General features: G+C 41.4%; 3 protein-coding genes across 3 annotated transcripts in view; 2 read left to right on the plus strand and 1 right to left on the minus strand.

The window, feature by feature from the left end:
* The window catches only part of prr36a (proline rich 36a), a 35,522-nt gene extending 29,345 nt beyond the window's left edge, over positions 1–6,177 (plus strand). Inside the window, exon 6 of the mRNA XM_073469381.1 lies at positions 1,472–6,177. Within this exon, the coding sequence (XP_073325482.1) occupies positions 1,472–2,571 (1,100 nt within the window). The 3' untranslated portion in view covers positions 2,572–6,177. The remainder of the gene's footprint in view (positions 1–1,471) is intronic.
* Positions 6,178–6,255: 78 nt separating this feature from the next.
* On the minus strand, positions 6,256–10,241 carry c1h19orf67 (chromosome 1 C19orf67 homolog). The gene is made up of 8 exons (XM_073469393.1): positions 10,150–10,241; positions 9,885–9,975; positions 9,480–9,666; positions 9,257–9,398; positions 8,625–8,725; positions 7,302–7,517; positions 7,009–7,155; positions 6,256–6,829 (listed from the first exon to the last, which is right to left on the minus strand). The coding sequence occupies exons 2-8, from the start codon at positions 9,955–9,957 to the stop codon at positions 6,703–6,705; spliced, it is 993 nt and encodes a 330-aa protein (XP_073325494.1). The 5' UTR covers positions 9,958–9,975; positions 10,150–10,241; the 3' UTR covers positions 6,256–6,702.
* A 2,703-nt stretch (positions 10,242–12,944) lies between these two features.
* pkn1a (protein kinase N1a) overlaps positions 12,945–26,957 on the plus strand; it is a 53,070-nt gene continuing 39,057 nt past the window's right edge. The window contains exon 1 of the mRNA XM_073469407.1: positions 12,945–13,775. Within this exon, the coding sequence (XP_073325508.1) occupies positions 13,755–13,775 (21 nt within the window). The 5' untranslated portion in view covers positions 12,945–13,754. The remainder of the gene's footprint in view (positions 13,776–26,957) is intronic.

Here is a 26,957-nt window from a genome sequence, read left to right on the forward strand (position 1 = left end):
TCATCTCCTCTTGCACTTTAAATTGTAACCCAGCTTTTCTTTTCTTGTGTTTATCTCTCTTTTGGAGTAATGAACCTTAAAACTTTAAATAAAGATTAGATTTTTACCATGATGCACTCTGTCACTGTACAGTTTTATTGAAATGGGCACTTGGGACTGGAGTGTAAGGCATATTTATGGTCCAACACCACTGGCATTCATTTCAGGGTCTCACAAACTTACACAAACTTTACACATCTCATTATATTACAGACACGTCCATTCAGTCAACCATGTAGGCTGCAGCTTATCGTTGCTATATTCTTGCACACACTCAAATACACAAGTTGAGGCCTTTCCTTTGAAAACTCGACATGATAAACAGCCAAACTCATGCCCAACCTCAAAAAACAACAGTGGTCTGAAAATGGAATGAATGAGTCGACGCCACCGGACCTTCCCAACCATGGAACGGACTTCAGCATCAGCAGCGAAGAAGTTTGATGGCCTGAAGAAGCCAGCCCTCCTCACACTGCTGCTACTTTACTTTCCTCTCCGGTCTACTGTGGGTGTGTTTCTGTTTTAGCTCCTTTCTGCCTTTTTAAAAAAAAAAAAAAGCATTCCTGCTGCGCTGTTCCACAGCACTGTATTAATGTTATCTTATGCTTATGCATGTCACTGTTGCACAATGACTTGACTTTCATTACTTTAATTTGTTCAGGGTCAGCCAGATAGCTTGGCTCTAGGACTTGATGTACTCAAGTTGGATTCATGTCTAGCCTTCTAAAGCCAAGCTATTGTTTATAGTTCTCTTGTGATGCTGGATGTCTATAAATGCATGGAGAAGCTTTTGCATGTATCACTGGTTGACTAACTATAAACTCCATTCACGGGTGATGACTGTTGAAGCTCGCAGTAAGCTTTTCTGTGGTTGTTTATGTTCTCACCATAGTTGATAGTGATTGCATATACAGGAAGTTGGCTGCTTTTTATTTGCAAAAAAAATCTTTCTTTTCTGGGTGTTTTTAAAAAAAAAAAAAAAAAAATTACACATGAAAAATTAAAAATGCACATTTGCTCTCTGCACAAATTTTCCTGCCCTGGCCCCAGCCACCACCACCCCCAGTCACCTCACCTTTGGGTCACTATTTACTGGTGTGTTAACTATTTTTACACATACTATGTCTCCACCCCTCTGAATACTTAGCAGGCTGTATCTGTCACTGCTGCACCGCTTTCAAACAATGTCCCACTGTCACAACTGCAAAACTATAAATGATTGCCGTTCAGTTAGGCCACTGGCAGACGTTTGGGCTTGGCTTCACAATGCTTTCACTATTCCTTCACAAAGTATGAGCCTCTGAAGGCCGCCCCCTTCCCTCTACACCCTTCTGCTTGTACTCACACTGCACTGTTGACACTGTCCTGCCTGTGACCTGTTTTATAACATCACGCTACTGTAATCTTCCTTCCCGCTTCCTCTCACACACAGGCTTCACCGCATTACCGCACCCTCACCGCCGCGATCACGCAGCGTACCCCAGAACCTACTGTGACATCGTCAAACCTCACAGCACCACGGGCACCCCGCCAAAGCTCACCTGCGCCGACCTCCCGCCCAGGAGCTTTGGTCAGCAGGCGCTGAGCCCGCAGCTCCGCAGGCTGGAGCAACACCAGAGGCAGCTGCTGGAGATGCAGCAGCGCAGGGAGCAGCAGAGCCGTCCGCTGGAAGAGGCGGAGCAGGAGAGGAAGCGGAGGGAGGAGGAGGAACAGAGGAGGAAGAAAGAGGAAGCTGAAGAAGAAATAAAGAGGAATAAAGAGGAGACGGAGAGGATGATGCAAGAGCAGGAAGAGGCAGCAAAGAAGGAAGAAGAGGAAAAGTTAAAAAAAGAGGAGGAGCTGAAGCAGAGGAGAGACCTCGAGCTGCAGCTGCAGCAGCAACAAGAAGAACTGAAGCAAAGACAGCAAATCATGCAGTGGCAACAAGAGCTGCAGCAGTCTAATAAAAGTCAGACTGTCCTGCTGTCCCCTTCCTCTGGCCTCTGCACCATTTATGAAGCACTGGAGAATAGTGATGAAGAGGACAGTGAAGATGAAGAAGTAATAAACGAGCTGAACCCCAGTAAAGAGAAGGAGCCCAGACAACAGATGTCAAATGAAGAGATTGACGACGACTGTGAAAAGGTGACATCAGATGAAGACAAACTGCAAGACTCGTCACCATCCACAGAAACCCTTCCTCCTCTCCCAGATTCCCCTCAGACACCAAGCAGCTCCTCCCCTTGCCCTCCTGAGTCTCCTGAGCGTCCCCCACCTCTGGACCTGGACTGGGGGAAGAAGGTGGACATTGTCCAGCAGCTCATCAATCAGACCCTGCTGCTGAACAGAGATGGCTGTTCCTCCCTGCTGCTGCTGCCGGGGGGAGCAGGAGGCACCCTGAGCCCCCTGGAGAGCAGCCTGTGGCCCAGCCTGCTGCCTCCACTCACCCCTCCCTCTGCCACCGTCACCTCTGTCAGTAGTTTCTCCCCAGAAGCAACTGGGAGCTCCCCACAGGGAGAGTGGACAGTGGTGGAGCTGGAGACGCATCACTGAGGGGGCGGGAGTGTGTGCTTTCACTCACACACTTGACAGTAATGCAGATGTTGTATTTAAACATTGACAACACTCATACAGGGAAGAAAACACAAGTGCTGTCTGTTTACGCACACAAACACATGGGAATTCAACACATCAAACGGTGATACATACGTTTGCAGGTCAGCCCGTACACACAATTAAACATTTAAATATTTACTTCTAAAGAACAGCTGTATGGACTGTTTGAAGTAAATAGTTTGTGGAGAAAAATGGCAAAAAACAGAAGAAATTCTTCAACACTGATGAGGAGGACTAACCTCATCATTTAGTTTATGCCCATTTTTTTATGGTAAAGTATTTCAGGATGTGACCTGAGAGAAATCAGTGATTAATTTTAAATGATGAATTAGACAACATTTTATAGGTCATAACAAAATAATCTCTGATAGAAGCACAAAGATGAGTGATTAATGATATTGATAGACAGTTCAGCCCTGTAGGTAGACCCATACACGTGTGGTTCCCAGCCAACAAGGGGTCACACGAGAAACCTGAGAGGTTGACTGTAGCAGAATTTTGTTGTTCTGCTCTTGTTTTGTCAATCATCAAAGTGTTTCTTCAGGCTTTGCTCAGATCTTTGCTTCCCCCCCCTTTTTAAACTACTGAATGAATTGACCTATTATGGATTCAATCAAAAAGCAGCAATCTTAGAGGGAATAATAACTCTTTACTTGATCTGGGTACAACCTTAAATAGAGGTTTGCTTTAAGGCGTCAACATAAGGTTAAATGTTGGGAACCACTGCTTTAGATTCACTTGAGACAAACGGGGATTTCTAACTGTACTGTAAAGACGAGCACAACACAGATACCAATGATTGATGGTGCTACAGTTCAATTGTCTGTTTCTCCAAGAATGTACACAATAGTGCAGAAGAGGTTAAAAACCAATGAATACAAAAAACAATGTTCTTCCCCTGAATTAGGACTCTCAGGTAGTGTTAACCACCCCCATCCCTTTTTGTTAAATAATTGGATCGTCTCGTTCACGGAGAGTTCTAACTCTGAAATCCGATTCCAAAACTTCTGTCGGGCATGAATCAGTTACACACCAAAACATGTAAATAAACTCCCAAATTTACCAAGGACATAACCTCAGTGTCCTCAATTGTAGTTGTGACACTACTTGAGAGTCTCGATTCAGGGCAATAAAGTCTCCGATGCTGCCAGATAAGCACCATCTCCGTCACAAACGCAACACGACACCACAGTGAAACTTAGCACTTCTCTCACCTCACACTCGATATCCTACACAACTGCAAACACAAACTTCACACTGATTGTCAGGATGTAATATCACACATCAATCCTTGAAACTCACACCATGATGCATCACTGCTACTGACAGAGGGGGTTGGGCACCTTTTGTTTTGTTTTTTTCCTTTATGCCAAATCTTTGTGCCACGGGTGCACACAGACACAGACAGAGAGAGAGGTGGTGTAACATGGCCACTATCAGTTTAAGGTAATCTGACTGATACATTTGGTTGTTTTCCTTTGGGTTTCTCACCTGTTGTCCCTTTTTAATTGAAGCCATAATCGTGCACACACATCCTCATCACCTCATTTTTAAAATGAGGATACACTGGAGATGTCTGGCTACTGAATAGTGATAAAAGAACACAGATTCCCATCATTTTGAGATTGCACTTAATACAAACTGAAAGTCGAGGAATTTGATTAATTCAAATGTTTATAGAGGCCGAGACACTACGGCTGGTTAAGTGAAGTCTTATTATTTATTTGCAAACTAAGATCAAAGCTGTGTTGATTAGTGATGAGGAGGAACATCACATTTTTAGACAAACTGAGCATGAGCTCAAGCATCACTACTGTTTGGATCTTAGTGATCTTTACCAAAGGTAAATATTGCTCTTTGAAACACTGGAGTTGGGCCCTAATGAAGTTTTATGTCATCGAGAGATGACACTTGTTAGTTACTTAATACTGTTTATATGGTCAACATCACGGCTCTGTAGCCCCATATGGACTTTTCCCCACAGGTGTAATCTTTCTAAGGCTCTCATTTTAGATGGTATGTCGGACTACAGACCGATAGTAGGCCTTCTACACTGGTCCAATACACAGATTTTACATTATTAGACGATTTACTCTTGGTTTTAACCGATACTGCTGTGAAGGTCCATAGTCACTTTATTTTGTGATATGAGGAAGATTAATAAAAGGGAGGGACTGCTGGGAGAGTTCCATATCAGGTCATTCTGAGTATTAACTGTTATTGTTGAAACTGTGATGAGCTATGGTACGAAAGTGTGTCGCACTAGTTGTAAATGTTCATAACTGTGCTGTACGTTGATGTCAGTCTCGTCTGGATACTGTGTGTGTGTTTGTCAGTCAGTGTTTAAAGGGACACTATGAAGTTAAGGAAAAGAAATTCAAACTCAGACTTGTAATATTTACAATATGAATGAGGTAATGTTACATACTCATTTTTCCGTAACTGAATAAACCAGCTGTAAACACTGTTTGAAGCTAGAAAGGTGTCCGGCAAATGTAAACAAAGTAACAGTATGAAATCGTGTTGTCATTTAAGGTCCCTTTGTTTATTTAGTTATGAAAATGAAGAGTTTGTTAAGGCATAAAAAAATCTTCTGATTAAAAATTCTTCCTCAAATCTACATAGTCCACCTTTACGGCAGTCGAGTTGAGCTACACTGTAATATTACAGGTTAAATACATGATAGAAATACAGTTTGACAGTTTCCTCTCCTGTAAGTTGAGCAGAAGGGCACAGAAATACCATGAGAGAGTTTGACATTAATTCGTACTCATGTTTTCTTGAATCAGTTTTTGTATGTAGTCAGGTCCTGGCTCGTCAAGCAGCATAAAAGCTAGCAAGTGACATCAGTGAACCAGGTATGAACCATTTAACATTAAGTGACTCTTGACACAAATCCTTGCCCTTTACCAGGTATTCCAGCAAAGGAAATTCCCTTTATCTTCACTAGTTTGCCTGCTCTCTTCTCACAGCCAATGTGTAGCAGCTGAAATGTAAGCAGGTGTTAAGTCTTGTGTGTTTTGGACACATTATGGTCACTGCATTTTTGACGAAGCTGGACTTTTTTAAATGTGCTTTCTGTAGTGTTTTTGTAAGCATTTGTGTGTATATTGTTTAAAAAGACTGCTCACTGTAATGAAGGGAAACTCCACTTTACTTTTGTACTTTAGAGACTTAGAAGTATAGTAGCCCTTTAAGAGTCCTATATAGATTTTTATTGAATAGATGAATGAAGGATGTTGGTTGTAAATGGTAGATTTTATTCTTTGTGGTAAGTGAATTGCCTTCTTATTATTTTTAATGTCTAGTCAACAAACTGATGAGCTGAATGGTTACATGGTCAAACTGAACACAGATGACGTTTAGGCTCAAAGTTGTTAAGTCTCACGTTTTGGATATTAATTTATTGAAAATGAAGTGAGGCCTTTGTGAACTAATTTAAACGGCTTGATGAACCTGTTGAAGAAAACAGGCGCTCTCACTTGTTGAGCCTGAATCATGGCAGCTTGTTTTAAAATGTAAACATTTCCTTGTTTATTTTCTGAAAGAAATCTGATTGTGTGTAATTATTTCAATGCAATGTTTCATGTAAATAAAGTTTTTTAAATAACTCTTTCAGACTTCTTTGCAACACAACAAAAGTTCTTTAAAAATTTAAAACTCCACAAACAAAATATTTACATACTTGTATAAAATCTTTTAAAACTTGCAACATGAACACACGAACAGGATAAAGTGTCAAAATAACGTGCAGCAAACATCACAGTGTACAGTATAAAACTTTTTTTTAGATAACCTGACTGAGCCGATAAAACTTCTTGAAACCGACTCTAGTCACAGCATAAAGTCTTTTCAGCTTTAAATGTGGAAAAACCAACAGTTCCTGAACGCACCACACCACTCTAAAATGACACTTTCAGCCAGTCAGGAGCTTGTGAGTCCATCAGTAAGAAACCTTCAACCTTAAAATACTTAATTAGTATTACTGTTAATGCTTTGACCAACCATAAAGAACGGTGTCACCCACAGACATCAACACACAGATGCACCCTCCTGCAGGACCTAAGATCACTCAGTCGTCTGCTGTGACAACAGCAGCTGCTGCAGGAAGTCTGTGGCGTTGCAGCTCGATGGCTCATCGCTGCCCAGTGATAACAGCCTCTTATAGCTGGCCTGAGGAGTGTCACACAGGATCCTGAAACAAATGGGAAGATGACCAAATATAAAGACACAGCAAACATAATGATGGTCTGTTACACTGTTACAGTTTTTACATGTCTAAGAGTTGTCTGTTTCATGTGAGGGACGTCTTGCTTTTCCTGAGACAACAAAGCATCAACAAAGAAATGAATGAAGAAGTGTGACTCAGTATACCAGTCATAGATGTCCTCTGTTCCAGGGTCAGGTTTCACCTGCATCCACTGACCGATGGACCACAGCCTCACCACGCTACAGTGAGAGACATCTTGGCTTCTCTCATCAGCCTCTGTGATGGGAATCTCCTCGCAGCACAGGAAGTAACTGAAATGGTAAATCAGGATTAAAGTGGATGAAATATTTTCTTCAGTTCAACTGAACTGAACTGAATGAACTGAAATATTTTCTTATCTTTTTGATCTACGATCAAAACTAAAGAAATAGAAGGTGGAGATATCATCCACACTCACAACTCTGTGTCACCGACTGTTCCCGCTTCACTCTCTCCACCCTGCTCTAAATCCGCCTGCTGCTGCTGCTCGTCTCCGAGTCTGTCCACATTCCAGCGCATGCGTTTGTAAATGCCGGTGTCGACCCAGGCCAGGTAGGGCGTCGGCTTACAGTAGAGGAACGTGGTCAGCCTCAGTCGTCCGAGATGAATCTGACCGATGCAGAAGTGAGAGACACTGGGAAGGCAAACCGAAGAGTAAAAAGTGGATTGTTATAGCCACAACAGTGACATGATTCAGCTGGTAAAAAGAAAATAGAATATAAGCATCTAAACACAAAAATACCAAACAAATGGGGGAATGAGCATTTGTAGGGAAATTAATTTATGCTGCCAACAACATCAAGCCATCTATCAGAGTGGACAGCAGGGAATAGGCCATATTGATTTCCTTTGTTGTGTTTATAATATGGGCACTGCAAAGCCTCAAATGATTACAGGCTTGGGCAATTTGTCTCCAAGATGTCTTTTACAGACATTTTGATGATTTAGGGCAGCATTGCTGGATATAAAATGTGGCTTTAGATAAAAGTATAAACGATATAGGAGGATTTATTGGCAGAAATGGGATATAATATTCATTATTAGGTTTTGATCAGTGTGTAACCACCTGGAAATAAGAACTGTTGTGTTTTTGTTACCTTAAAATGAGCCTTTTATATCTACAGAGGGAGCAGGTCCTCTTCTACAGAGACCGCCATGTTTGTACAGTAGCCCAGAACAGACAAACCAAACACTGGCTCTAAACAGGCATGGAGTGTTTTTTAAAGGGGAAGGCGAGGGAGGCATATTCAGTTGGTTGTGATCTGCAGCTTCACTGCTAGAAGCTGCTTCATCCTACACGCTAGACCTTTAAGAGGATGTTGTCCGATACAGAATTTGAGCCGGTTATCTGGTCAGGATCAAGTGTCTCAGCCTTTGAAGCACAGCGTGTGTTTCCTCTTATACATGCAATGGTTTGTTATTACTCAGGAAACAGAGTTAAATTAGGAAACGTGGATCATATACACGAAACCAAATGCTGCATGAGTAAAGTCACCCTTTCATTATATGATAATTTAATGTATATTTGTAAGTCTGACTACCCCATGAAGACTTTTTGTTCTGTTAGGTTGTGTCTGAGCCACTGTGACATGTTTTTATCTTCCATATTTGAAAACCCAATTATTTAAAATTGAAGCCTATAAAAGAAGAAATTGGTAAAATATGTATATTTGGTGTTTGTGAGTGTGTGTGTGTGTGTGTGTGTGTGTGTGTGTGTTTGTGTGTGTGTGTGTGTGTGTACCTGTTAGGCTCTCTCTCGTCCAAACAGAGGACATTGTAGCTGGCGTAGGTTATCACCAGCTGCTGCAACCTGTCACACAGCTGCTGAGAGAGATCCAACAGCTGCATGTGGTACACACACAGACAGAAAAGCAGTTTAGAGTCAACGACTAGCCATTACAATATGATGTTTTCATACAGTGGACACAAATGTCCTTCCTGTTCGGCCACATATACAGTATGCCCCTTTATATCGCTGAACGCTGCTCGTTCCAACAACTGGAACTCTATCAACAGTCACAAACAGTATTTACTCTGGTCTGAATTTGAGAAACACAATCAAAACAAACCCAAAATCCAGACTTTTATCAATTGTTGAGAGAGCTGAACATTTTTTTCTTCTATTCAAATCAACCAGCTAGTAAAAATATATATAAAATCAGATTAAAACATAATATGATACATCAGGAATATCTGATTTTAAACAGTATTCAAATGTTTTAGATTTGAATGTTATGAAATGGAGAAGGTTTATAAATATTTCACTTATATTTCTCCCAACTTTTCCTTCAAGGTTTACAAAAGAAACGTCACTTCTGTGTATTTTTTCATCAGCATGGCTACACAACAGTGGTGAGAAACTATATATTCTACCTGTGCGTGCATGTCATATGGCAAGGTGAGCTGGGACACTGTGCACCTTGCTGTGGATTCCACATGGTTAAAGAAAGGCTGACAAGTGTAGATGAACTCTGGTACTGCAGCAGCAAGAGCCTCTCCCTCTAGATGCCCCAGTCTGCAAAAACACACACATGAAATAAGAAACAGTAGAAACACCCCAGTAAAATAAGTGCTTTATGACTAGCTGGGACCCTACCTACTAACGACACACTCCTGTAAGTCATCTGCTTTGCTCATGAGGAACTGGAGCTGTATTTGCATGGACTGGAGGCTCCCCTCCACCACAGAGCTGTAGGCGTCATAGTCACAGCCGCAGGCCGCCTCGTCACCACAGGGTGGCGCCAGAGCAACGTTAGCCAACAGCAACAGTGACTCCTCCACCTCTGAAACAAGTACAGAAAGGAGCAAAGCCATCATTCTGCTTCATTTTCCCCATTTCAAAATTAATTCATTTAAAGCGATGGTGCATCTCAAGATCGTGGTTCTTTGTTTGTTTTAATAAAAGCTGCGACATCAAATGTGGGCTCATAATCAGTGAACGCACTGTGAAAAGGAGAGCGATACAGGTAAGATACTAATTAAACTGTGGACAATAACTTACCTCCTTGCCCAATGTTTTGAAGATTGTCCATGCAGTCTGACTCCTCGCAGCTCATGTCCTCAACCTCTGTCATGTAGATAACTTAGTGTTTCTAAAGACAGAAAAGTGTTAGCCTTGTTACCCGCTAATTAACTTAATGCTAGCGAGCTGGCTAACTGCCGCGATGCTAGCAATACACCCAGATATTAGCAAAGAAACAGCCTGAGACAACAACTGGATACTTCTTGTTTTTTGTTTTGTTTGTTTTCTGGCCGACGATACCCACAAGATGAAACACGTCCGATCGTGCTGTAGTCTGTTGATTTAAACGTCTCACTGACACATTAGATAACTTTTACGTTAGCTACTTAGCTAGCAGTTGAGCTACATGCTACCTTCTCCTCCACGTCAACGTTCTCGTTGGTTGAACTTGCCGGGTCAAAGGTCAAACGTCACAGCTTCCCAGCAAGAAAAAATAAAACGTAATTACAACCTTTATTTTTATTCTGCACCTTTTAAAACGTTTGTTTGAGGTTCACCATACAAAAAATATAAAACAAATTTATGGAACAAAAGTGGGCTAATTTTTCTTAGATTAGCGTTGCAGCTAAAACATTAGCTAGCTCAGGGATTGATCAACAAAAATAACTTAATAATAACTTTAATAATCAAGTTTAGTCACTTCTCATGTGAGGATTTGCAGGATATATGATTTTGTGCAATGTTGTGTATCTTTCAGTCCTACTTGCCTCACATAATGATGACGTGTGAATATGATAGCAGGAAGAATATTAAAGTTATGAAGTTAAAACAGATTAAAAAAGATTAGCAGTTCATGTAGACCTTTAAATAGCCATTTGTATTGAATAATATGTGTAACAAATAGCCTATTACTTTCTAATAACAACATAAACATTTACGTTATTCACTCTTTGGCATGCACAATGGCAAATGATATTATCAAGCCTGTTCAATCAGTTTGTTTTAAAGATAGTGTTTACAGCATATCTTTAACATACATGCATTTGGAAAAATAGCAAGAACATCATTGTTCCTATGAAAACAGAGATGACATTGTCCAGAGTCTTTTCGAAAGTAATGATGGTTTGATGGTTTGACCTATTTCTGTCAGTCTGTCCTCTGACCTCCCCTATATCCCCTACACACAGAGAAGCCTGAGTCACATATCTTATCCTGTAAAGGATCAGTTTATTCAGTTTATTCTCAATTGTGACAGCACAGATTTTCACGTCATGTGCATATACAGGAGGATATGTTTTGTGTATCCCGGAGCATTAACGTCACTCTGTTCCTGCTTCCTTCCTGTATTTCTGCTGGATAATTTTCATTATGCAAATCTGTCATGCAAATGTAGCCTGGTTCAACTTCTCTATCACATCTACTAAAGACACCCACTCACACCACCTAAACATCACCTAACCCTATTATGAGTTTCTCTCACGCACCAACGCACACAGGATTTGTAATAATACATTATTATCGTGTCTGTTAAATGAGATAAACTTCAGTTGTGCTTTGGAGCATCTTTTACAGTTAAATTATTCTTCTATTATTATTCTGACAAATAAGCAAAAATACTTCATTACATGTACATACTCATGTAACTTTTTATGGCAGAAGCAGTTTGTGGAAAAAAACAAAAAAGGACTACGCAATAAACGTGAAGACTTGAGGTACAACATGACTTGAGACTTGACTGCCTGAAGACTTGATCTGAGTTGAGACTTAAAAGGAAAAAACTCAAGAAAAAAGAAAAGAAAATAGAAATAAAAAAGACAGGAGAGCAACAGGAAGGCCTCACATAGCCACGAGATAAGAATAAGGAAAACAGCAGATAATAACTTTATAATAAACTAACTGACTGAAACATGATTAGATGCTTCAGGGCAGCCATTTCAGGTTATAATCCTTTTGTTTCCAGAACAACACCTGTGAAATCTCTCAACAGTTACTGGATAGATTGCCTTGAAATTTAGTTCAGACAATAATGGCCGCCTCTGGATGAATTTTAATAACTTAACGACATTCCCATTAACCTCAGCTGTACTTGAGCATGCTAACCACCTAAACTAAGATGATGAACATGGTAAACACGTCTAACATCAGCGTGTTAGCATAATGATGTTAGCATTTAGCTAAAAGCAACACTGTAAACTACCTCTATGGGTGCAAAATATACGAAAAGATAAGATTCGCTGTTAGACAAAACAACATTATGTAAACATTTGAAAAAATGATAAATTCCACCTCATCCAGCTACAATATTAAATTGCTTGTTACCATTTTTCCAAATCACTGAAAGAAGTTTTGTGGCTCAATTTCTCAAAACTCTAAACACAAAACTGAAAACATCTCCAATTTGTGTGAAAAGGATTAACTTCTCAGATGTCAGATCAACTTTATTGTCGCTTCCACAATATGTTAAAAAAAAAAACATACAGAGGTGTGAAATATCGTTTCTCCTTATCCCAACTACTACTAGAAATATATGAATATGTGGAGAATTTGAATTTTATAAGTAGACAGGATGAGCTATAAATGTACAGGATGAGATGGCAAAGTAGCAATCATGATAGTGCAAATAGTCCAAAGGTCCATAGCTTACGTGCGGGTATGAAAATGACTCGTGCAGTGGTTTGTGTGAGTGCATGTGTGTGTTGGGGAGGTTAGGGGTAAGTCACAAGTAATATCAATTCAACAGCACACATTCAATAACCCTTTCTCTGAAAAGTGTGGTTATTGAAGTACATTCTGATAATCATGTATACAATATATATATATTTTTTAACTCAGGACTTGTATTTAGTGTTAAACGCACAGGTACCTCCTCCACCATGAAAGCACCACTGTGTTGTCATTAAAACACGTTCAACAGTTGGTTCAACACAAGTTTTAGCGACAACGACATCTAGTGCCGGTCACGTGGCACACGAGGGCGCGCTCCCGCCGCCCAGCCGTGGACCAATGAACGCCCGGGCGGCATTGCTCGTCTCGTGCGTCGGCCGCGCGCAGTAGGGTCTGGTGTAACTGGTGTGCGCTCCTCTGCCGTCAGTCAGCCGCTGTTTGAATGTGAGCAGATGTAGTCCTCAGCCGTCCCGCGGCACCGCAACCAGCACCGTGTTCGTGTCTGCTGCTCCGACTCCATCCAGCGGGGGTTTTAACGGACTCGTGGGCTCCCCATTGTCCCTCGCTGTGGCTGTGTGAGCGGCTCGTGAAGGACTGACAGGCGGCTTTTTGTGTGTGGCATGTGATGCAGACAAGAGACTGAGGCGTGTTCGTGTTTCACGGATGTTACCGGGAAAAGCAGAGAGGGAAGAAGAGGCTTTCCCTTCATTTTTCATGCTGTGTGTGTGGATGTGACTTTAGCTGCACCGCTCGGGTTCAGCAGGACATGACGGAGGAGGAGGGCTGCCGGGCGGGTTTATGTCGGGCTCTTGCTAGCTGTTGAATGGCAAAGCGCTCAGAGAATAAGATGAACAATGACCGTGGGGCTCAGTAGTTGTGTTTGGATGCTCCCGTGCGGTTATCTAGGTGTTTTTTAAACCGCGCAGAGAGTGTACGCGCTGTTATTTGTCTGAAGTAAGAGCTAACACGCTGAAACGCAAAGGGAGGTTCAGTTCAGGCGCGGCCAGGCGAGCCAACAATGCGGATTACCTCTTGACTGTTTGCCTTTGTGTCAATACAGACTTGTTTGTATAAAGTTGAGATAACACTCGCAGGACAAATAGCCGGCCCTTCTCCATTTATCGTTTTATGTTATTGTCCCGGAAAAGGAGACGATACGTTGACGTGTGGTACAAAAAACCCCACATGTGCACTGGTCGTCTGTGAAGCTGCAAACTGACTGAAAACACAGCGACAGGGACAACGATGGCGAACGACTCCATACAAGTAAGTGATGAAGTTTGATGACCTGCCACCTGCTTGCATGGTTTAACAACATTTATCTTCATTGACCTGTAACCCTTTGTCCTGAGCAGGATCTTGGGTGGTCCTCTGAAAGTCAAACTCCACCCAGATGCATATTTTATACCAACTCTTGTTTTTTAATGGTGACCCCTTAAAATTAAGCTAATATCTACTTGTATATTTATGAGCAGTTCAACAAAAGAGTGTTTTTTTTTTCCTTCTCCAAACTGACTTGAAAGATTTTTAAAGGATGGAAATGTGAAAGTATTCACATGGCTATTAGAGCCCGACCGATATGCCATTTTTGGGGCCGATACCAATATTGGGTAGTAAAAAATTCTAGTATTTATATATCGGCTGATATACACACATTTGTTGTAGTGTTCCCTCAAATGTTATCGAACACATGTTATAATTATAAATCACCCCATGCAACCACTGTGTTCTTTGAAATGGAAACAAACTGTTTAAATATCGGCTGATATTGATATATCTGCGCTAGGTCAATATCGGCATATAAAATCAGCCAACCAATATATCGGTCAGTCCTTCTAGCTGATAAATACGGCTGCTAGAATAAAGCCAAAATGCTTCCATCGACTTTACAAGAGCAGCATTTTACAATCACTCGGACATTAGGAAGCTGTTTGCAACTTTAAAGTTGATTTATGATCCACCAGTAAACACAGGAGGAGAAAAAAACAAACAAGAACATGGACTATTACATCATCCATCTTGGCTCACTACGTCTAAGCCTCTCTTGCCCTCAGGTGTGCTAAACTACCATATAACTGTCGGTTAGGAACTTTGTAAAATGCTAAAATGTGAAATTATTGGTTATTTTCTCGGTATCGCCATAATAAACAGGTAATAATCGGTTGGCTGAAAATATCCATATCTTTCATCACTAAATTTTATGCAATGGTAATGATCTTTAGGTATGTGACCCCTGAGATTTATTCTAGGTCCAGACGCCCAAGAAAAAAAAACACTGGAATGATCCACACAGATAAACTAAAAATCAATTAGGGCACAGGTTTGTATTGACATACAACTCAATACAAAACTACATTACTGTCTGGTGGTAATGCCATTGGGGAGATTCAAACAACTAGAGCCTGACTGATACTAGATTTTTAGGCCCAATAGCAATATTGGGTTGTAAAAAAATATTCTTTCTTCATCACCATATAATTTAAATGTGGTTATCAGACACTTGTGACAAAGATGAGTATGTAATGGAGGCAGGAGGTTTTACAGTTTAACAATAAACTTTACTGTGCCAGGACATATTAAACGTTACCAGGAATTTAAAATGATAAATTCCCAAGCATCTTTTTCATAATGTTCTGGAAAAAAAAAAGAAGTAGTAGTTTTCATATCGGTGCATATTGGTCAACATATACACCATTACCAATATATCTGTGAAAGGCCTATATCGGCCAAGCAATATATCACTCAGGCCCTACACATAACTTAGGAAAAGCCCCATAATAGGATGATTTAACGAGGCTGTCTGTGAATGCATCTTGGGTGAGAATAGGTGAAATATTCCTTATTTCCTCAAGAACCTTTGGTGGCGCCAGGACCCCCCTGCGTGATACCACCAACCACTCAGTCGAATTGGAAATCGATAGTCTGTTGTAAATAATGTATGATGGGACACTTTCTGGTTTTGGAGGAGTCACCTTGGTGTTGTACTTTATTATATTTTCCAAGATGTCTAACTGTAGTTTTGTGCTGTTGTGAGTGCATATGCAGAGGGTAAAGGCGGGTGCACGCAGGCACAATAGTGGTGCTTGTTATGAAACAACACACACCATCCCCAACTCCCTTTAGACATGACTCCTTCATGAAAGCATCAGCCAGCAGGGAGGCTGCCTATTTTGCATTTTTCTGGGTGTAGCTGTGCGCTGAGGTAAACCATCCGCAGTTTCCTGGTGAGCATGTACACATGGGTTGATTGATCTTTGCTTTGCTCTGATGAGCATTATGAACTTCATACCACTGAACTTAGTAAGCTATAGTGTTCCATTTGAGCTACTTGACACACTGACTTTTGAGTCTAAGCATGCGTCATCATGTATCGGTTAACATGCAAGTGTTAAGCTGCGCACAGTTCAGAAGTACAGGTGTTGGTGGCGTCATGCAGGTGAAGCAGGTGTATGCACCTCCCCTGTTTGCTCAGCAGTCCTGCATTCTTGTTTGCACTTTAGGAACTCTGATGTCATTCAGTTGAGAAGGAAGTGCAGGCAGTGAAACAGGAGACAAGTTAGCATTGATGTACCCTATTATTAGAAGCAGCCAAGTGAGGAACAGGTGCACGTGGGACAATAATGGAAATCAGTTTTAGGCGGCGTAAGAAGATTTGAATTAAAACAGGCTTTCACATTCACAAACCCTGTTCCTCTTAGTTTGTGTGTGTGTGTGACGTCACTAAATGTTAACTAAACGCTCAACCATCCTTTGTAGCCCACTTCTTTTCCATCAACCATTTGACCCATATTTGTCCTTTTCCTTAATTTGCATTATAAGTAACAACACGTTCTGTTTACGGATTGATGTCTGATTTTATACAGGCACACGAGAATTTATATTCTTTATATAGTTTTCTTCATATGACCGAGAGGTGGTCTCCTGGTGACATAACATGGACCTGTTGGTCAGTCTTCTGTCCACTGTTCACTCACTTGTTAAGTTGTATGTGCTCTTTTCTGATTCCCAAGAAATTTTCAATTTATCCTTGACACGTCTCTACTACACTTAAGTCTCCACTAAATGTTCATTTATCTGTCTTTTCCTCTTTAATTTGCTTCAGGAAATCATGAACCCCACCATGTGTCAGTAATAAAATGAGTCACAGTCTGTTTTTAATTACGCTGCTTAAGAGCACCATGTTATCTAACTGCTTTTAAAAGCTTTGTGCTGTGTTACTTCACCACTTCAACCAGGTCTAATTCTTACTTTGGTGCCTTAATGTTTCTAGGCTAGACAGCTTAGTTGCTAAACAGATGTAAAAATATCTACCCACTCACTCTGAACAGAAATCAATTATATTAACTCATACATGAAACGGCCAGGATGGAAAATCTGTGCCAAACAGATGAAGCCAAATTTTGGCCTCATTAGTTTGTCTGCTGCAATGACCAGTTTGGGAGATAAATCATTGATTGAAAGTTGTATATTTGAATCAACCACCACCCAACGGGGCTGGAGGTTGGCAGTGCTGATGTGCTCACACCATGACGCCAGCTGATTTTTTTTCTACAGCCCAGAATAAGTGCTGGTGCTGATGTCTTTATCCTAAAAAACACTACAATCATCAACAGACAAACAGTACCAAGAAGCTTCTGTTTGTTTTGGTCAAGCCCTCAGGAGGCTCATTAAGAATAGAGAAGAATGGTCAATGAAAGGTGGAAAGAGGAGAAGGAAAGATAAAGATGGACAGAGCTTAAGGTCTCTCTTTGATCTTTGACATGGGCGGGGGGGGGAGTAGAGAAGGTGCTTTCAGTGGCTGCTGGACACTGGAAACCAATATCCCCGTCTTTGTCCACAGAACCTTTCGCACTAGTCCACAAACAAGAGCAGAGAAGTAATTGTCACAACGCCGCAGTTTGTCATTGGGCATCCTTAAAGTATGAGATGAACATTGCAATAATCTGAATGAAGATGATGCAGTGTTTTACTCAACAGGTGTTGAGGTGTCAGGGGCTATGGTAACAACAATTGAGGGCACACTCGCATTTGGCCCAGTTGCTCTGTACTGTGCCGAAGCTCGATTGTCCCTCCTACCCATTCCCCCGCTGGCCTGCACTCACATTGCTCCAGCCGCAACCGGGCCTGAGCACGGTAAACTCATGTACATACATTATCACGTTGTGTCGCGGCACAATGGAGAACAACACAGTGAACATGACTAACTTTACTGACTTTTTTGTGGATAATTTTGTGTCGTTTCGGTAATAGACAGCCCTCTCGATTCCTGGATTATGCAAGTATACTTCATAACCACATTGCACACCCGTGCTTGTTCCCGTGCATGAGCAACCCTACCGTGCCAAAGCACACCTCTTCAACCAACCATCCCAGGGCCAAGGAACTGTACCGCGCTTGAGCACGGTACAGAGCACTCTGACAAGTCAAACGAACAGGACTTTGGGGGTCAAACAAGCTTGGGCACGGTACGGATTGCCTAGAGTGAGTGCGCCCTCAGACATCCAGATTTCTGATTTTATACTTTTTAAAGACCATAGACATAGATTAATGTTTCATGTCCAGACTGAACATTTCATTAGTTGGAATTTCCTGGTTGAAATTTTCAGCTTCTCACCTCCAAGCGTTCCAGGCGAACAACGCCAAAAGTTGGTTGACAGTAAAAGAAATGTGTCTTTTTGGCTAGTGTACACACGATTGGCAGATCACCCTCCTTGCATATAGGAATGAAATAGAGGAGGGAAACGACACATGAGGTATCAAGCGCCATTATACATTTTATTTTAAGACACTTTTATACTTGGAAACATATCTCAACATTTCATTAACTTGCCTCAAACAAATACTCTCATCAATACATCCTACCCCATCCCCATGGGTGCTGCCATTGTTGTGTGACGTCAGAGAGCTGCTCTCTCATGAGGTCAGGGTAGACGTATGTGCCAAGATGAGTTTACAAGTATGAATTCCGGCTTTGAGTGGTGCTCCATTTGACCTTTTCTGGTAGGAAGTCGGAAATTTTCGAGTTCCTAGTTGTTCGCAGCATTATTCATTCTCAAAACCTGGCGTCGACATTACCCACAATGAAACTAGACAGCCAACGATTTGACTGGAAGTGTGTGGCTGAAGAGGTCAGGTTTGCTGTTTTTTATTTTATTTTCAAGCTTGTAATCTTCAGACCCAACTGATGCTGACTCAAATGACATCACTTAAGGCGATTTATGAGATTTCGTGCAGCTCCCTCTGCAGCCACAAAAGACTATACAACTTCTGTCACATGCAGCAGTACGGCCCGAGACCTATAAACAGACTTTGATGTTTAAACTCAGTGGAGTTCCCCTTTAAGCTTCCATTATTGTAGATATGAGGCAGGCAGTGGAGCTCTACACCCTTCCCATGCCATTTGTTTGCTCTCACAGGAAGACACTGTTAAACAGCCCCAATAGAAGTCTGAACCCAACTGCGTCACACTTCCTCATAAAGGTTAGAGGGGAGACAAGAATGGAATAGAGGGGGGATGTGTCACTTTTCTATACAGTACACTGAGGGATCTGTAGTGTTTTTTGCTTGCGTGGTATGTTTTTCACAGTGTATGTTCACTGGAAAAGCCCAGACAACTGAGACACACTCCAGTGGCTTCACACAATGTACTCATAAGCACGAAGCACAAATATTCATGTTCGCAGACACAAAGATATAACAGCTGACACGCAGAGTTAGACACTCCAGGGAATGCATAGGAGTGCTTCCCATAAGCCTTACCATGACGTAAGAAGACAGCTATGTGCACAAAGTAGGCTTTTCTCAGCGCTGCCCTGTGGCCATGTAGGCAGACAGAATCCACAATAATGCATCAAGAAACTGTGAGCAACTGGAGACTTGCAGACGGAGCGAATATTCTCATTCATTTTCATGTCAGTTTAATAAAACAATGTGGTCTAACAGGACTGTGTTTTCCCAATCATGTGATGATATCTCTCACATGAATAATGCTATATTTATGCTTGTAACACATGATCTTAACCTCATATTGGCTCTACTGACTGAGTACTTTATGCAGTCAGACCCTAGAGGAAATAAAGCATTCATGAAACAGTAACCAACAGTGTATAATGGTTTCTCAAAGCTACTAAACTTATAGAGGAATCAAGTAGAAAGTTGTTGACTGCATCGACTTGCTTACCAAAAAAGTAAGCTACAGAAACCTATTTGAGACTGAATATATTCATAATATTCATGCTTTCACTTCTGTTTACCATTGAAGAAGGCAGAATGATGGGTTCTTTCAAAAGAAACGGCTGAATTTTTAAATTCTCACGTGATGATGATCAAAAGGTTTGCTACATAGCCTCTGCTGTATAGAACAGTCTATGTTGGATCTAAGTGTTGTACACAGTGAGGCCTCTGTCCTCTGATGGGCTCTATTCACTGTCTCCATATAGTGTCTACATTACAGACAACAAGTCAGTTAGTTGCCATTCCCCAGTGCAGGGCTAAGATGTACTTGTCAAAGGACAACTCTGTGTTAATACTAGGGATTTGTTTATTTCAAGTTTGGCATTGAAACTCAAGAAGATACAGCTGAAGTGAAAATGTTGTTTCTTCAGGACTAGGGTGAATAAGTACCCTAGAGGGTACATCCTCACATCTGAAGTAGATATGGTGAACTTGTTAACAAACAGTAGCTTATTTACACATCAAGCAGTAACTGAGCAATAACATTCATTTGGAGTCGTGTTGGACTCCTGATTAATATAAGTTCACTATTCACATTCTTTTAGCTCTCTTTTTGGTCTCCATCATCTCCTGTGGGAAATATCTTCTCTTTAGCTGCTAAACACTATGTTCACCAGCTAGTTGCTAACTGTGTTTGTCTAGTGTTTGGTGCCAATCATACCAGCTGTTTTTTAGAGCTTTTTCGCTGTAGATGTCTGCAGCTGAAAATGATACCATGAGAGCGGTGACACTGAGCCAAAACAGTAAAATTACGACAGCTAAACAAGGAGCTGAAACTCGCTATAAAGCATTGTAAAGACAACAGGAGCCACAGATTCAGATTATAATTCTCTAGGTTCATCACAGCAAGAGGCCCCTTTTAACATTGTCGCATTGTTATCACATCTTTTGATCCATTCTTATAATAGAAATATAAAGCGGTTTTACATTGCTCTGTAAAATGAAAATTTGAACATGACACTTGGGCATTTCCATCTGCTGAGGGCGGTCATGTGATAAGCTTAAAAGCTTCTGAATGAACAGTATGGTGGAATTGTTTTGTCAACAACAAAAGCTTTGTTTTTAAATGGAAGATAGGTGACATGGGTTATAACTGGCTGCCTATTTTTGATCCTGTAAACTAGCGATGTTCAAACATCATTTCCTGATACTGAGAATCACTGCTGTAGCTATGTTGCTGCTCTGATGGGAGCAGTTCAGATGTGGGTAAGGCTTTGCTAGGGCCCGAGGGTGGAGGGTCGAGGGAAGGGGAGGCCTAAAGGGCATTATGCTGATGATGAGGCTCTACCACCGCAGCAGTACAATAGGTTGCATTGTCTGACACCAGCAGCCCAGATCACATTCAGTTCACTGTGAGTTCATTTTCCTCATCCTGACTGGAGCATGTTAGCTACCACACCCTCACCAACCAACTAACTAACCAACCAACCAACCCACTCACCCACCCAGCTCCACACCCTCAAGCTGGTGAGGTAAAGACCCAAATATCAAGAGTGGTTCATGGTGTTTGGATTGAAAACTTAACTCCCATGTGTATTTGACCATGTTTGTGCTTCATAGTCGGCCCCAGCAGCTGCTGTTAGCTGATGTTGCCCTGCTTCTTTATCGCTCGTTCACATCTCGCCTTCCCTCTGTGCAAACAGCCCATAATTCTCATGACCTCATAGCGATGTACCCCTGCATTCCAGCTTCAGATGGACCCCTCCTTCTCCCTCGACACACACACACACACACACACACACACACACACACACACACACACACACACACAGTCCCGCTAACACTGAGCTCTAACACTGTCATGACATCACCTATCACCCTCGGCCAGTGAATCCCGCCAGCTTTCTGTGAGAGCGCTGGGAGGGCTGGAAAAAGCAGGAGTGGTTAGGAGGATGTACAGGAGCAAGTAGGTCAGGGTGGGTCACCCTGCTCTGTTCTCCACCCTATGAGGCTGAATAGGTTACAGATGCTGAAGCTGTGTCCTCTTGGTTGCGTCAGTCCAAATTTGGGACCACTCCCATGCTCTAGTCTTTTGAAGTTTGATTATATAACAGCAGTAATTCCTCACTTTCCCTCTCACATGGGCCCACGCCTGGCTTGTCAACACCAGTAGCCTTGCGCTCTGACATACCTTGACCCCTGACCCCTCCTCATTATGGTAGGCCCCCCAGGCCACATATATTGATCTCATCCCCATCACAGCGCTGCCGTGCTGTTTAAACAGCCAATCAACTGGATTAACTATCTCTGGAGCTCTGTGGAGAAAACAGTTTACAGTGTAGTTATACTGTTCTTTCTTCAATTAGACAAATAGGATGAAGAATTCATTAAAGGGGTAGTTTCAAGACTTTCCAGCTGAAACTCGAGGTGATATTCATGCTGAAGAAACTCATTTGGTACTCTTTCTGGTGAATCTTCCATTGTTCCAGAAAATAAACAAACTTGTTTAGTGTGCCTCAAAATACTGTGCATGTTAGACCCAACATCAAGCTGTCAGATGCTTTTAGTTTTCTGCATTTAAAGGTCAAAGATGTTTTTAAATTGAAATAATTTACCAGAGAGCATTATGCTGTAATCTGTGGGAGGGCTTTCTATTTTGGGGATATGTTCTCTTCCCCTAATAGGACAAGATATTTGAGGGCATATAAACTGAGGCAATAGTCGAGCTGATGTAGTTTACAGGGAATGTGTCAGGAAACGGCATGTTTTGATAAGGATTTAGTGTTAAATATGTGTAGTAAAATCTGTATTTCATTGTTATTGTTTTGATGAACCTTATGTGGTGGAGACTTGGCTAATCAACCGATGCAGATGTTTTTAAATCTAATGTTTAATTTCTGACCCCCTCCCACTCTGCCACCCCTTAAGTGTACAACGTTCTCATCCTCTTGCACGCATTATGGTGATTCAGGCATGATGATTTCCCCCACAGCAGGGGTTCGGCTGGTAAACAGTCCATGAACAAAGCAATATCGGCCAACTTAATGGGATAAACTAGGCATGGTTCCCTAGGGCAGACAAGCGAAAAAACTGAAAGTGCTGATCTGTGTCAGCCTCATTCGGCAGTCAGTGGGAACCTTCCATATTAAACTTAAAGGTTGACTCAACAAGCTGAGCATGTTGAGGATGATTTGACTTTGGTTGTTAAACATGACTACCTTGACATCTGAGTAAACCGTTAATAAACTATAATTCCAGGGTTGTTATTCTGTTCTTAAAAAATCACTTTACAACATTTAGACCATCTGTGGCCAGGAGAGAAAAAAATATTATTCTGTGGCCTGCTTGATGTGGAGGGAATTTTAACACTTTTCTGTCCTTGCAGGGTTTTAAGATAGTTTCTCAAAGAATTTTTTAAATATCATCCAACCCTCTGTTCCCAGGTTAAATCAAACTGTCAATTTTACCACAGAAAGCACAAAGTGGACTGGGTAGATTTAGCATGATGTGACACAAAGATGTGGTCTTAGGTAAAAAAAAATTGTGTGGGGAAAGTCTCATGATAAATTACGTTCTACAGTCTTGACCAACTCTAAAAACCTGATGCCGGAGTTTCCCAGTTACATACTGTGGTCTCCAAAGAATTTTCTGTCCTCACCATACAGGGTGACTAGTGTCAGGAAGTGGTCGCCTCGACTCTTTCATAAAAATGTTTGGTGACTAATTAGAATGACAAAGTGACAACAAATGGATGCAGATGATGGAAACAAGCAGCAAATATCTCAAATGGAAAAATGGCAGATAATGGCAGTAATGAGCTTGTCGTGCCTGTTGAGCCAGTTAGTTAAGAAGAAGAATCTATATTTTATCACATACAATCATACAGTGTAGTATTATACACACAGAAAGGCCCTATAGATTTAGATAGTATAGATTTAGTCACCAGGCTGTCAACCAGCTTTAGCAGATGGCTTTATTCAGTTAAGGGGCGGATATGGACGAAAAACTTTGAAGGGTGTTCTAGTAAAACTACACCTGACATATACACAGGTGTACATACACAGTCCTATTAACCCAGTTTTTCTCAGTGTGTACAGCTCACACAAACGGTTCATGCGGTCAAGTTTCTCGCTGCCGAACAGACTCTCACATACATGGACAAATGACAAAATTTGACCCTCTCAGTCAAGTATTTTCTGTCGGGTGTATTTGGCTTTAAAACAATAGAGTTTGAATTGTAAAACCAATAGCGTAACTGATGCAGATATGGAGGAAGCGGACAAAGGTTCCTTGTTTTTGGAAATATTGCATGCTTTTGCAGGAAAACTAGATTTGCTGTTTTCATGTTCAGCAGTGAGTTGTTTTCACAAAACATTTTCCCACGGTGGCAAACTCATGACCTGGCCTCCTTAGCCTTTCGCTGGCTAGTACTTGTTGCCTTTGTTGGTTGAAACAAATGATGTAGAAAAGCAGTCTTGATATGAATCTGTTCAATTTGCAGATGAGTTACAGTCGAAAAATTCACTTGTCAGTTTTCTCTGCTGAACGAACTTATAGTGACACTGTTTTTTTTAATGACCTCAAACCTAGTTTGGCTTTTCTTTATTGCAATTTCCTGTTACTTATTGGCCAATATACACTGATAATGATATATCTGCAATAAGCCAACATCACTCTAGTGTACACTAGCTCTCATCCACCTGCTTCTCTGCCTTGTCACATTTTTCAACTAAATGGTCAGCAAAGTTTCAGTTGGGTTCCACTCCCTTCAATGTGAGCTCTGTTATCTTGTGGGCCATTTCATGTGAAGCTGCTGAGGCTGAAGCTCTGCCATTTGCAGCAGAGGACTGTAAATCAGTGAGACTGTAGCGCTCTCATTCAAGCAGAAGATTTCACTCTGTAGGAGAGGCGTGCAGAGAGTGTTTCTAACATGAAAAATGGTTGCCAGCGGGGGTAACCAGCGAGGGAAGTGGTTACAATGGTCCAAATGCAGTAACCAGGAGCAACTGGGCAATTTATCCAGTCAGCTAGGCAGTCCTCGTTTGTTGCTGTCGCTGGATGATTGGCAGTTTTCAGCTGGCGGATCTTTACAGCGAACTTGCAGTGATGGTCTGTTGGATTTTTACATTTAAGGCTACTTCATTAGGACATGTTCAACAATTTTAAACATTTTCTGGCCGCTAGTGAAGCCTGACCAAATGCCCTCTGATGAATGATCCAGCAACAGTCGAGTGTAAAGTGATCTACCATGTTGCCCCTTTGTTATCTTGCCCCTCCTCTCTCTTCTACCCTCTCCTGCTATCTCTCCCACCCTTCCTCCTTTCCAGGCTACACACCAGATGCTCTCCTCCTCCTCCTCCTCCTCCTCCTCCTCTTCTCCCTCTGCGACCCTCCCTCTTGTTTTCCCATTTGGGTGAAGTTTGACCTCAAGAGCTTCCCTCCACTGGGGATAATTAGAAGCAAAAGACTCGTGCTTATAAGTGATGTTGTTTCTGTTAACCAGCCTACAGCAACAGACACCACACACATGGAGGCTAAACATGGTCGCTGTACTGAATAAGTTATTACTGTCTACATCACTTGATTGGTTTCAAGCACAAAATTCTTCTGTTTGAATTTATATTAATTAAGACTGCTGGTGATTTGTTGTATTTCCAGTAAGAAAACATTCACACATGTTGGAGACTATGGCTACCACCATCTACAAATAATGCAGCAGATTACTGCATGGTTATTGAAGTAAATATTTAAAGAAAAACTTATGTGGATTTAATATTTGTTTTGACAGAGTGAAGTAGGCAAACATTTTATGGCATGATCTCGATAAGATCTTCCATAGAAATACAGACCGTCTTTGTCAAAGTTGATGTCTGTGTGGCTTGTGTTTGTGCGTTTGTGCGTCATACACACAGGGTGTGACTTATGAGATATAAATAGGCTATGGGAGTTATTAAGTCTCCCCACAAACAATCTCTCTCATTAGAATGGGTTGAAGATCGAGTTACACTGATAACATTCGGCCTATTGGGAGCTCCCCCAGCTTGGGCTGAAAACTCAGGCCTGGATGGATGGTTGGATGGTTAGGGAGCCGGGTGGAGACGCAGTCAAGTCACTTTGAATTAAATCAGTTGAAAATGTAAAGGAAAGGCTTCTTTTTTAAATTTACAATTAGTATTGCATCATTTTTTTTTACTGGATATGTTAAACTTCCCTTACCAGAAAAAACAAGAAACTAAAATGGTACTTAGTGGAGCGCAACCACCTAAATACGCTTGTTTTTTTTCCATCAAGATACATGCATTATTCCCTGAAAGATGTTCACAAACACTCTTTCTCACAATGTTAAAGAAAGTGAGGATATATTCCTGGATCTGTCCCTGTCTGTGGTATTGAGATCCTTTGGGTGTATAACCTCATGTGTTCAATCTTTATATACAGTCAGTGGTACTCCCCAAGACCTGTAAACAGACTCTAATGTTTGAAATCAGTGGAGTTCCTATTTCTTGAAGCAGTGCTGCAAAAACAAATTAATTCAGGCTCCTCCGAACAGTAAATGTTTGCAGATTCAACAAAGTTGGGCATTATGGTTTCCTCTCATGCACTCCCAACTTCTTGCAGTGTAAATAAATGAACAACATGAAGCCAGAGCAAGAACACACAAACTCACAAATGCAGACTTTTTCTCTGTGATTGCATTTTTCCCTTGTCTTGAGTTTACCACTCCATTCACTTTATGTCTGGACGGAGAGTTGTCTTCTTTACAGCCAGAGCTCCCATTGCATGGTTCACTTCAGTTATTTAACACTCCGTCAGTATGACATCCTGCTTTTCCTTCATTCAGCTCCTGCTCATTCAAATGTCGACAAGCCTGAACACAGAGGGAGTGTTAGACAAACAGATAGCTGAGGACACAGAGGAGACAGGTGTTTCCTTGTGTGTTACCTGGAAGCTGTGCTGTCATAGAAACAGCTGGTTACAGGATGAGGTCATCATTTTGCTCCCTAATGATTTATACACCCTAACCACACCGTCTTTCATACATACCTGGCTATTTCCAGTAAGACGACTGAAAAGGGAGCATTCTCCTCATAACTCCATTTACATATCACCACTTTTTGGAAGCTTTAATGAGAGTGCACCCTAAGAGGACAATTAACTAAACGTAGGCTGTAAAGTTATATTTGGCATGTAATTAGAGATTAGATTGAAAAGCTTTTTCCCATCTCGTTTGATTAAACTGTTGCTTCCATTAAGCCGTGGTTACTCAACATTTTT

This window comes from Pagrus major, chromosome 1 (assembly GCF_040436345.1).
Source record: "Pagrus major chromosome 1, Pma_NU_1.0".
Classification (NCBI taxonomy): domain Eukaryota; kingdom Metazoa; phylum Chordata; class Actinopteri; order Spariformes; family Sparidae; genus Pagrus; species Pagrus major.

What these genes read in the sequence shown, in the direction of transcription:
- c1h19orf67 (XM_073469393.1), bottom strand. Translation starts at nt 9,957, where the DNA reads ATGACAGAGGTTGAGGACATGAGCTGCGAGGAGTCAGACTGCATGGAC. An exon ending in TCAAAACATTGGGCAAGGAG is followed by an intron (nt 9,667 to 9,884) that starts GTAAGTTATTGT and finishes TACTTGTTTCAG; the next exon opens with AGGTGGAGGAGTCACTGTTG. An exon ending in CATATGACATGCACGCACAG is followed by an intron (nt 8,726 to 9,256) that starts GTAGAATATATA and finishes TACCACATGCAG; the next exon opens with CTGTTGGATCTCTCTCAGCA.